This window comes from Geotrypetes seraphini, chromosome 8 (assembly GCF_902459505.1).
Source record: "Geotrypetes seraphini chromosome 8, aGeoSer1.1, whole genome shotgun sequence".
In the NCBI taxonomy this organism is placed as follows: domain Eukaryota; kingdom Metazoa; phylum Chordata; class Amphibia; order Gymnophiona; family Dermophiidae; genus Geotrypetes; species Geotrypetes seraphini.
In genome coordinates this window covers 93693524-93705126 of record NC_047091.1, presented here as the reverse complement: position 1 = coordinate 93705126, position 11603 = coordinate 93693524, and the positions used below count along the sequence as shown (strand labels likewise).

Genomic DNA, 11603 nt, shown 5'->3' with positions numbered 1-11603 from the left:
TTGCATAAAGTAGACAAATATACTCCCTCCCCTTTTACTAAACCACGATAGCGGTTTTTAGCACAGGGAGCTGCTCTGAATACCCCATGCTGCTCAATGCTCATAGGCTCCTTGTGCTAAAAACCGCTATTGCGGTTTAGTAAAGGGGGCCATAGTGCAAAATAGACAGCATATATAAATTCTCAAAATGGACACATTTTGATTACTAAATTGAAAATGCAGTGTTTTCCTACCTTTGTTTGGTAATTTCATCAGTCTCTGGTTGCACTTTATTCTTCTGACTGCGCATCCAATATTTCTTCCTTTCTTTCAGCCTCCTGTATGCTTCCTCTCCTCCAGACCTCATTCTCTCCCCCCAAACTTTCTTTATTTCACCCTGCCCCCTTCTTTTTCTCTCCATGCTACCTTTTTTTCTATGTCCGTCTCTGCCCCATTTTCTTTGTTTCATCCTGCCCCCTTTCTTTCTTTCTGGCTCCTTGTCCCCCCTTTTTTCTCCTTGCCCTCCCCCATGCCACCGCCATTGGCAAACATGCTTCAACCGCCGCCATCGGAAACAGACCGGCACCGAGTTCTCCCTGCTTCTCTTCCCCGCAGGGCCAACCAACATCAATTCTAACATTGGAGAGAATGTTTTGGGCCAGCCAGGCAGTGATTGGCTGGCCCGGAATGTCCTCTGATGTCAGAATTGACATCGGGTGGCGAGAATTGGTTGGCCCTGTGGGGAAGAAAAGAAGGGAGATCTGGCCTGTTCCCCAATGGCGGCAGGGGCTTGGGGGAGGGCAGTGAGAAAGGAAGCAGGTTGGGCACCTCTGCTGGAGATGAGCCACGAGCCACACTCATGGCTCAAGAGCTGCATGTGGCTCGCGAGCCCAACCACTGCCCTAGGGAGAACACTGGAGGGTGGCCAGCTGTGCACCCCCTTGGGGCTTGCACATAGGGCAGACTGCCCCCCCTTGGTACACCACTGATAGGCTTCTATATTTTTATGGCCCTTCCTATCCTCATGGCATAACTTTTGAGCATGACAAGCTTATCACCTCAACTTTTCAAGTCTGTTTCTCAAGAACTCCCTCCACCCCATTCACAATTCTCATTGGCAGCAGTGAGATAGAACACCCACTACTTCTATCCCCATAGTACATTCTACAAAAGGTAAACCCCCCCCCCCAAAAAAAACCCCTCCCCAGAGTAGCACAGAAAACTAGAAAGAATCCTGTCTTAAACTGCTGATAGGATAAATAAAATGCATCAGGCTCGCTTGGAAAAAAACCATTTTATTGGACAAATTGTTACATTGCAATTGGATAAAGCATTTTACAGATGTGCAAACATGCCAACAGCAGCCAACCTGTAACTTGAGGAATCAGAACCTGTCAATGGGAGAAGTAGCAGGTGAGAGAGCAATCTTGGTCGTCATCCGCCTTTCCTTCCAGGGCCTCTCCTGGCTGAGAGCCATCTTGGTCGTCGTCCGCCTTTCCTTCCAGGGCCTCTCCTGGCTAAGAGCCATCTTGGTCGTCGTCCGCCTTTCCTTCCAGGGCCTCTCCTGGCTGAGAGCCATCTTGGTCGTCGTCCGCCTTTCCTTCCAGGGCCTCTCCTGGCTGAGAGCCATCTTGGTCGTCGTCCGCCTTTCCTTCCAGGGCCTCTCCTGGCTGAGAGCCATCTTGGTCGTCGTCCGCCTTTCCTTCCAGGGCCTCTCCTGGCTGAGAGCCATCTTGGTCGTCGTCCGCCTTTCCTTCCAGGGCCTCTCCTGGCTGAGAGCCATCTTGGTCGTCGTCCGCCTTTCCTTCCAGGGCCTCTCCTGGCTGAGAGCCATCTTGGTCGTCGTCCGCCTTTCCTTCCAGGGCCTCTCCTGGCTGAGAGCCATCTTGGTCGTCGTCCGCCTTTCCTTCCAGGGCCTCTCCTGGCTGAGAGCCATCTTGGTCGTCGTCCGCCTTTCCTTCCAGGGCCTCTCCTGGCTGAGAGCCATCTTGGTCGTCGTCCGCCTTTCCTTCCAGGGCCTCTCCTGGCTGAGAGCCATCTTGGTCGTCGTCCGCCTTTCCTTCCAGGGCCTCTCCTGGCTGAGAGCCATCTTGGTCGTCGTCCGCCTTTCCTTCCAGGGCCTCTCCTTTATTGTAAGAAAAAAAAAGTGTTATGAGCCAATAGCCTATGTGTTAAAAAAAAAAATGCACATCTATACATACAGGAGTTCCTACTCTTGTGGAACTTATAACCTAACCAAGACAGTTAACATTTATGAACAGCTCTAATTGGGAGAAACTCTTGAAGATTTCAAAAGCAACCGACAACCATGAACAGAAGAGCACTCATTTCCCCCATCTTAAAATATGGGGCAATACCCCTCCCCACTAACATTTGTTTAAGGATTTTCTGAACTCTAATGCCATCTATATTTATTGACATCAAGCCCATTATGTCTGTTTTGGAAGCATGAGTTGTGCCAGTACCATGAAATTCATGCCCAGGTTACCCACCTCAGATGCTATATAAAACACATTCCTAAATAAGAGTATGGCATGTTCTTTGAAGAAAAATAAAAAAATTACCTGCACAAGATAGCAAGAACTGAGTACCTACTTGCAGTTTAGAAACCTGGAGAAGCTTCTATTATACCACAGAGTGTGTGTGTGTGTGTGTGTGTGGGGGGGGGGGGGGGTAAGATGGAAACCTGGAGTGTCTTATATATGCAGTGGCTTAGTAAGGGTGAGTGGCACTCCTCCCTTGCCCCCCTTGCCACATGCCTCCTTCCCTGTATCTTTCCAACTTCTCCAGCACACCCACATTGGTTTTGGCTCACCCTTTGAAGTCACTTCCTAAGCACAGGTACCAGAAGTGACAGAGTGGCGATGCCAATGTGGGCAGCAACCTCATGCTGGGGAAGGCAAGGGGCACACAGCAAGGAGAGCAGGTAGGGGGCAGCAGAGAGGAGGAAGGGTGCCATGCCCTTAGCAAGACTGTGCCTGGGGTAGACCCCCACCCCTACTACACCACTGAATATGTGCTTCAAAATGCTGAAAGCCTTCTGTTGTAGATCAGCCCTGCAGGCCAGAAGGTGGCACATTGTGAAGGGCCTGTCCCATGTTCTCATGCTTCTCTTCCCAAGCTGTCTCATTCCATCGGGTACATTGCCATCTTTAAACCCCAAAATTAATTTTAAGACATAACTCACCTGAACTATTCTGCTCCTGAACAAAAGTTTCTGATGTTCCCAATTCCATATCCTGAACAAAAACAAAAAAAAAAAATCACCTTTTAAAGGACAGAAGAGAACTGCAGAGGCTGCACTTATAGCTCTTGGGGTTGGGATGTGGGGCAATGCAGTTATAGAACAGCAATACCAAGCTCTCCACATTTCATTCCAAGTTCCTGTTAAAAATAAGACTCGTACTACTATGCCTATACATAAGGAACCTTTGTTAATTGTGAGGCATTAGAGCTTTAGGTAAGAACTGGTTCCTATTAGGCTACGAGTCCAGAAGCACATAAGACAGTACAAACCAGCTCAAATTTCATATGTCAAGTCAGTTCCTCAATGAGAAAGCAGATGATAGGACAGAATAGTGCACTAACCACATGTTTTCCCCCTCCTCACAGGGCAATCTACATCATGAGTCTTCAAGAATACAAACTATACCACTTTCTTAAAATTTGACATTTGTGAAAAGAAAAAAAAAGTAGACCCAACATTTTGAAGTAAGGTACAGCAGTGAAGTTAGTTGTTTAAAACAGTAGCATCCCAGTTAACTGGTATTCAACTAACTGGTGCACTCAACCCAACTGCCCCCCCCCCCCCCAATTTTTTATTTATTTATATATATATATATATATAAATAAATAAAAAATTGGGGGGGGGGCAGTTGGGTTGAGTGCACCAGTTAGGTGAATTGATTCAATTAAAAAACCACCTCCAATTTGATGACCGACTCTTCCCCCCAAGCCTTCCTGGAGTGGCAGGGCTGCCTCTTGCTGGCTGTCCGCTGTTCTCCTGCTTGAGGGAGGAGGGTCAGTTGGAAAGGCCTGCATGTTCCCTCAGTTTCCCTGCTCTTACCTTAAGCAGCTAATACAGCAGCCTGCAGGATCGCGGGTGCTATAGCGAACCGTGCAGCTGCCTGTCCTCAGCGGCACATTCTCTCTGCTACGGTCCTGCCCCTGAAGTTAGGGGCCGGATTGTGGCAGAGAGAACATAACGCTGAGGATGACGGGCAGCTGCAGGGATTGCTATAGCACCAGCGATCCTGCAGACTGCTGTATTAGCTGTTTAAGGTAAAAGTGGGGAAGCTGGGGGAACATGCAGGCATGCGGGGAGCAGGCCTGTGCAGAGGGAGGAGTAAGAGGGGAGGGGGAGATGCCAGACCTGGGTGAAGGGAAGGTAAGAGACCAAACCAAAAAGAGGGGAAGGAAAGCAGACGGAGAGATGCTGGACTAATGGAGTGAGGGAGAGAAATGCAAGACCACAAGGGGAAGGGTACAAGAAGGACAGATACTGCTCCAAAATAGGTGATCAGGATTCAGGATGGCAGGAGAGGTAGAAAGCCTATACCTTGGGAAGGTGATACAGGAGATAAGGAAGAAAAAGAAGCTGGATATGTGGAGAGACTTAAAACAGGGTATAAAATGCTGGGCAAGGAGGGAGCATAGGAACAGGGACACAAGGGGGACACTACTGGAGAGGAGAATAGGGATAGGACACTGAAAAGAGATGCTGGAAAGTAGTTGAGAAAAGGAGAGATGGTGGTCTGTGGATGTTGGGGTCCATCATTGCAGGGGGAGGGGGATGGAGATGAAAAAAAGGAAAGATGCCAGACCTCCGGGGGAGGACAGAGATGGATGTTGGATGGTTAGCACAGAGAAAGAAGAAAGGAGAGTCTGATCAGAAGACAACCAGAGCCTGGGACTAACATGATTTGAAAAGTGACCAAACCAAAAAGGTAAGAAAAAATTTTCTGTTTTGTGATTACAATATCATATTTGAAATGTGTATCTTTCCAGAGCTGGTGTTAAGACTGCTAACATGAGCTAAGATTTAAGAGGAAAAGTATTTTGTTTACACCACAGTGCCAGTGTGGGTAGGAGAGGACAAAGGGGATGTAGAAGCTATTAAATAAACCCACCAGGATGTTTGGAAAAAGCCAAAAAAACCCTTCCTCTCTCCAATCCCCAAAGCAGTCCCAACAACCCTACCCACATCCCTACCTTACCTGAAGCAGTAGCAGCAGCAGCAAGTGAGCAAACAAAGTACCAAAAGTAGTCAGTTTACGGCCAGCCCCAGTAGGGCTTTGTCTATGCCGTGTCAGAAGTGACAGCAAAGGAAAGGCCCTGCTGGGGCTGGCCAAAAGCAGCCTGTTTATGGCGCTTCCTATACTCACCTGCTGCTACTATTGCTGCTGCAGGTGAAGGAGGGATAACACATTGATACTGGTCCTGCAGGGTGAAGGGGAGATGTATGGATGCTGGATCTATGAGAGGGAGAGAAAGTGGGAAAGTGACTCAGAAAGAAGGGAAGAACATAGGATGGGGTGGGGTGGGGGGATGATAGAGAGTGAGGTGGGTAGGGAGACAAAATTTTTGTACAGTAACTCTCAAACCAGAAACTACAGCTATTTGGCATCCACCAATCCCCATGGGTGCCAGATAACTGCTTTCAAGCCAATTGTGTAGGAATCCCCTCCCCCCAAACCAAGGCACAACTGAACACTCAGGGAATGTGCCATCAATTCCTAAGGTTTAGAAAAGCAACACATGGGATCTGACCCATGTGAGTTATTGGAATTGCTAATAGGAAACCATCTCTAGAAGATCCAAGGATTTACAGCCTATAAAGCTACAATTAGATATGCTGATCTTGGGGAGATGTTTCCTACCTCAAAGCTGAAGTTTCATAACTAATGGATTAGAGACCCTAAAGCACTGCTAGTAATATGAACATTAAAAATGGAGTATAGAAGCCAACTTTTCAAAGCGATTGAGATGCTAAACCCCGTGACGTTACCCCTTCCTGAACTCAAAGAATTTACTCAATACCAGGGGCATTCCAACACCTATAGAGCCAACACCCATGATAACACCCCCCCTCCCCGACACTAGCATTTAAACCTACCTCTGAGTACTGAGATTCCTTCAGCAAAACCACCCCATTTTTCTCTTCAAATTCCAAGTCACTCTCTGTGTCATTCTTTGACCTTTGTTCCTCGCTGTCACTCTCAGATTTACTGGGCTAGAAGAGAACAGAAGTGAGTGTGGACAAGATGCTGCGACTCCCATGAAGAGGGTGCACAGAACTGAAGGGATGAAAAGAAAAGGGATCGGAACTTGTATAGCTACAAACAGGCAGTATACAGCCACACAAAGCTGTTTACATACAGGTACTTCCAACCATTTTCCCCCCATCTGTCCTGTGGGCTCACAATCTAATGTACTTGGGCAGTGGAGGATTAAGTGACTTCCCCAGGGTCACAAGGAGCAGCATGGGGTTTCAACTCAGAGCCTACCAACTCAAACCATGTACCCACTATCCTAAAATTAGTGATAGGGCTAGACATATAGAACAGTGTTTACTAGTAAGCAGTTATGAGTGCTAACTATGTCTTCAAGTCACCACAGATTAGCTTAATACTGGCATCAATGACCTGCCCTTCAGGGTTCACATGACCTCATTAGATTTGGCAATGTAGCAAACAACTTAAAAAAAAATGTTACAATACTAGCTAGAGTAGGGGTTCTTAACCAGTGGTGCCCATATACCTATGGGATACACAGAGATCCAACAGGGTACCTAGGGAAAGGTCTCAATCTGAAGCAGTTTATTGCAATTTTCTAGAGCAGGTGACAAGTTATTGGTACTACAACCATTTCTATACAGGAAGAATAATTTCAACAAAAAGCACCAAACAGTGGAGTATCCACAATAAATGGTGTACAGTCAGGATATTTTTTAAAAAGTTTATTAAAATGGGGCAGAAGACTCAACATTAGGCCAGGTTTCAGCCATAAGGTCTGCATCAGGAATCAACCAAGCCAACATACAAAAATATAAAGATCAGAAGTGCATTAAAACATGTAAAATTGCAATCAAGGTTTAAAGAGTATCTTTAGGCCAGAGTAAGTGATTTAAAGAGATAGCAATTGCATATAGATTTGTGAAGTCATGAATACATCTGTGTATAACTGCACTACAGTAGTTTTAGCAAATTTGATTGCAAGTGACATATGCAACTGTCACTCTAGTGAACCTGTGACTTAGAGGAGGTATGAAGGTGCATTAGAGACTTCTGTTCCGCCATTACCTTGTGGTTAAAGACAGATTACAAAAGTTATAGAAGGTGGGTTACAAAATAAGATCTCTGGTCATTTCCAGAGTAGATCAGGTAGGTTCGGGGACTCAGGAAGAATATGGGAAGAAGGAGATACTTGTGATGTTAAGACTTTCAGGGGATTTCTTGAAAAGTATAGTCTTTCTTTTCTGAACATCTTGTAGTCTGGCATTGTTATAAGTAGACTGGTGATTTGGATTTGGTTGTCTAGTTTTGCTGCTTGGGTAGCTAGGAGGCTGTCAGTTTTTTCCGTTTTAACTTCTTTGATTGGAGGGTGTGTGAATGGAGTGTGGGTTTTCCTATGCCTGGTTGAGGTAGGTGGGCTATCTTTGTTTATAGTTTTAAAAAGTATACAGTAGAATTTAAATATTCTTTCTGGAATTGGAAGCCAGTGTGAGTTGAGATATGCCTCTAATGTGGTCGTGTTTCCTAAATGAGTAGAGTTTTGAATGTTTGTAATTGTTTTGTCATTGTTGCAGGGCAGGGGAGATAGAGGATGTTGCAATAGTCTAGTAGATCTAGGATTTGGGATTGTACTATGAGCTGGAATTGTGTTTTTGAAGAATTTTCAGACTTGTCTTAGGTTTCTCATAACTGTGAATGATTTCTGTATTGTTTCATTTATTTGTGGTTGCATGGTGCAGCATCTGTCTTATCATTCCTAGTAGTTTTAAGGTGGTTTGAATGGGGTAGCTGACCAAGTTTTTCTATATTTGTTATGGTTGGAACTTTTATTTTCTAGGAGGATGAATTTTGTTTTGTCTGGGATCAGGAGTATAGAAAAAGAACCTGTCGTCTAGAGCAGTGGTTCCCAACCCTGTCCTGGAGAACCACCAGCCAGTCAGGTTTTCAGGATAGCCCTCATGAATATGCATGAAAGACTTGCATGTAATGAAGATAAGAATGCAGATCTGCCCCATGTATATTCATTAGGGCTATCCTGAAAACCCGACTGGCTAGTGGTCCTCTAAGACAGGATTGGGGACCACTGATCTAGAGGAATCAATGCCTCAATCAGCTTATGTCTGAAGATTGAAAGCAAGGATACAGGAGTTCAGGTCTTCAGTGCCTGAAACAAATCAGGTTCTCAGAATATCCTGAATGGATGTGTGAGTGCGTGCATGATCTGCATAAAAACCACCCTTATTGTATACAAAGATCTCAGCTATTTGTTAGGAATATTCTGAGAACCTGACCCATTTGAGGCACTTAAGGCTAACTCCTGCATCCCTGATTCAAACTATTCTACTTAGTATTTTTATACATCCTGGGCTCAAGCCAAGAGCAGAACACCTAATTATGTAGGGAAAACTGCATCGAGGACATTTCTGAAGTATGTATTTTTACCTGTAGAAATGGGTCATTTCTACCATCCCTTTGGTTAGAACATGTACACATGTAGACATTCCATGAAGGCATTGGCAGGTGTAGGGCTGGGAAACTAGACCAGAACACTGCACATTTTAACTGGGATAAAGCAGCCACTAGTGTCTATGGGTACTTTAATTCTCAAAGGAAAAGCTGTATGGGCATCTTCACTTTGAAACCTGATGCAACTCTATAGGTACTTTAATGCAGATGTAGGACCAGGAGAAACACACAGAAGCAGTAATTAAGATTCTGGGAAAAAAAACATTTCTGGTAACACTGTACCTCATAGGTACCGTCTTCCTCGTCTTCCTCATCTTCCTCTGGCAAGTCCTTTTCCAGGACCTCAATCCAGGAATGCTGGTCCTCCAAGTCTACATCATCCTGTTTTCTTTTGCTTCCTTTCCCCAAAGGTTTGAGGGGAGATTTTCTTACTTCTATCAAAAAGTCATGATTAGGACAGGACCATGAGTGCCTTGGTGGAGACATGTTGCAGTAGGTCTACTGGAAGATCTAATGCAAAAGCTGTCCCAGATAATCTCTAAATTGGCACAATCAGTAGAAGCTTCAACAGATTTTAATAGCACCCCGAAAAATAGGGCAAAATGGTTAATACAGCCATCTAAACAATATGCTAGCCAGTGCAATTTTAATTAGCATAAGAATAAAACTATGCAAAATATTAGTCCTTGCTCATTTCCACCAAGTCATCTGGTCTTAGTCTGAAAGTTTTTCCAATAAGGGGAAAACAAAGAAGCAGACCAATCAAAATCCAGAAGTTAAAGTCTTTATTAAAAATACTCCTAGGAACACAGGAATGTGCCCGATATGACTGCATTTTGCCTATACGTCTACTTCAGGGGCAAACCAACTGTGCCTGGGTCTACAAAAGTTTTGTTTGGTCTGTTTGTTTTCTCCTACAGTGGATCTAGTGGACCAGCTGCCTTTTTTAAAAAATCTCTGCAAAGGTTTTGCAATAAGACTTTTCAGCTGCAAACAATTACAAGCTTTCGTAGTCATAAGTTCTAAATAACAGCTCTTGAGTAGGCTTCTGAGGCCTTGTTCCTCTTTAAAGAAGAAATGTTTATTCTAGCTAGGAAACACTAAGTCTTTATACTCAATATTAACTGGAGTTTGGATTGTATATGTATAACAACTATAAGCTTGCCATCTAGAATTAAAAGATGGCCTGTACAACGCTGTCCAATCCTTTCCCTGTCCCCTCCCTCTCTCCTCAGTTCCCATCAGAGCACATCTTACCCTCAGGGGCATCACATTCTCCTATGTCCTTAGGCACCGGGTAACCAAGTAGACACTGAAGCCAGTGGGGAATAATGGAGAAGAGAAAGCACAACAGCCTCCCAAGCCTCTTCGTCCCATTGACACACCGCCTTCCAGCAGGTGAGGAAGGGCAAGAGATATCACGTTCCACTTCATCAGAAAGTGAAAGAGCAGCAGCCATGGCCTGGAGAAGTTTAAACTGCAAAGCAGCAATAACTGAGTCACTTAAATTAGTCTCTACTAAACACATAACCATAACACTATCTTCAGGTCACTGTCCCCCATTTGTTGCTGTAGAGTAGTGTTTTACAACTCAGTCCTGTAGTACCCCTTTACCAGTCAGGTTTTCAGGATATCCACAATGAATATGCATAAACTTGATTTGCATACACTGCCTCCATTATATGTAAGTTTTTTTTATGCATATTCATTGGGGATATCCTGAAAACCTGACTGGCAAAGGGATAACTCCTGGACTGAGTTGAGAAACACTGCTGTAAAAGCCACCATATCCATCTCTAGCAAACAGGACCAGGAATTCCTGAGTGCCCAGCTTCTGCTTGATTTAATAAGCATGGAATCTATCCAACTCATGTCTCCTAACACCCTCAGTAAAAGAACACCTTATCCTAGCCCCTTTATAAGGAGGTCAGTTATGTGACCTGTTGGAGCAAGTTTTTAAAAACACCTATTTTTTTTTCATAAACCCCCACAAACCCAATTTCCTTTATAAGCTTAACAGTCTAGTCATCCCAATTTTGAGTTCAGTTTAATACTCAGGCGAATGGGTGGGTCAAACCACAGAACAGAACACCCTACTCTCAAAACACAAAAAAACATAAGGAAGCATCAACTTAGCCAATGACCCAGATATACAAAACTATCATTTAAGATTTAGTGTAATAAATAAGCATTTTAGGAGATTTATAACCAAAGTTCCATTACTATCCCCAGGATTAAATTCCATCTCCCTACACCAGATGTGAAACGTGCCTAAGAAAATGGCATAACTGCATCACTTACCACATACTTGAGAGGCCCAAACTGACTTAACCCCAGAAACCAGGAGTCAGAGCAAACCTCTGACTTTTGGGTAGCATTATCCTTCACAGGCCCTTCCTATTTAAACAACATTAACAGATAACATTAGAACCACATAAAGCAACTCTCATTCTCTTTATAAGCCTTACACTACAGAGAAACAGCATTTTACCTCTGGCTTGGACAGGTCTTGCAGGGGGGCTGCAAGGTCTGTATCAGTGGGAGGCTCCATAGTAAGCACACAGAGGAGCTGAGAACAGCATTAATGAACTAGAGCCAACATCTAGACTCATATAGACTCTGAAGGAACCACCTGACCCAGCTCTTACTAGGACTTGATTTAGGGTCAATGAGGGAAAAAAAATCAGTTTAGAAAATCAGGCATCTCATTAAGGACTCCATGGGAAACAAATACTTGCCTTAGTGGCATGGCATGTTATCTCCTTAACAAGCTGCCATTAACCACCTGGAAGTAATCATTTGAGAGAGTGCAAAAAACTTGCCATTTGAAAGTAAAATTCAACAAGATGAACGTAGAAAAGAAAGAGACTTGTTAACTGTATTCAGATCACCTTTTTTATTCTTTGCTCAAATAATATGCATTTA

General features: G+C 44.3%; 1 protein-coding gene across 4 annotated transcripts; it reads right to left on the bottom strand.

Moving 5' to 3' along the window:
- Positions 1–1254: 1254 nt before the first annotated feature.
- Positions 1255–11326, bottom strand: LOC117365809 (uncharacterized protein DDB_G0290685-like). 4 transcript variants are annotated; one of them, XM_033956655.1, is made up of 8 exons: positions 11170–11326; positions 10980–11075; positions 9936–10155; positions 8961–9112; positions 6095–6211; positions 3167–3218; positions 1524–2104; positions 1255–1421 (listed from the first exon to the last, which is right to left on the bottom strand). In XM_033956655.1, the coding sequence occupies exons 1-8, from the start codon at positions 11227–11229 to the stop codon at positions 1374–1376; spliced, it is 1326 nt and encodes a 441-aa protein (XP_033812546.1). In that variant the 5' UTR covers positions 11230–11326; the 3' UTR covers positions 1255–1373. The 4 variants fall into 4 exon arrangements, with proteins under 4 accessions (XP_033812546.1, XP_033812549.1, XP_033812547.1 ...); XM_033956658.1 differs by having other exon boundaries at positions 1524–2053; XM_033956657.1 differs by having other exon boundaries at positions 1345–1421; positions 1473–2104; positions 11170–11325.
- Positions 11327–11603: the final 277 nt, after the last annotated feature.

Bases quoted from the DNA above. Each gene is read 5' to 3' on its own strand.
- LOC117365809 (XM_033956655.1), bottom strand. From the start codon at position 11,229: ATGGAGCCTCCCACTGATACAGACCTTGCAGCCCCCCTGCAAGACCTG. The intron at 10,156-10,979 runs GTAAGTGATGCA...GCTGCTTTGCAG, and splicing joins TTGGGCCTCTCAAGTATGTG to TTTAAACTTCTCCAGGCCAT. The intron at 3,219-6,094 runs GTAGGTTTAAAT...GTTTTTGTTCAG, and splicing joins AGGAATCTCAGTACTCAGAG to GATATGGAATTGGGAACATC.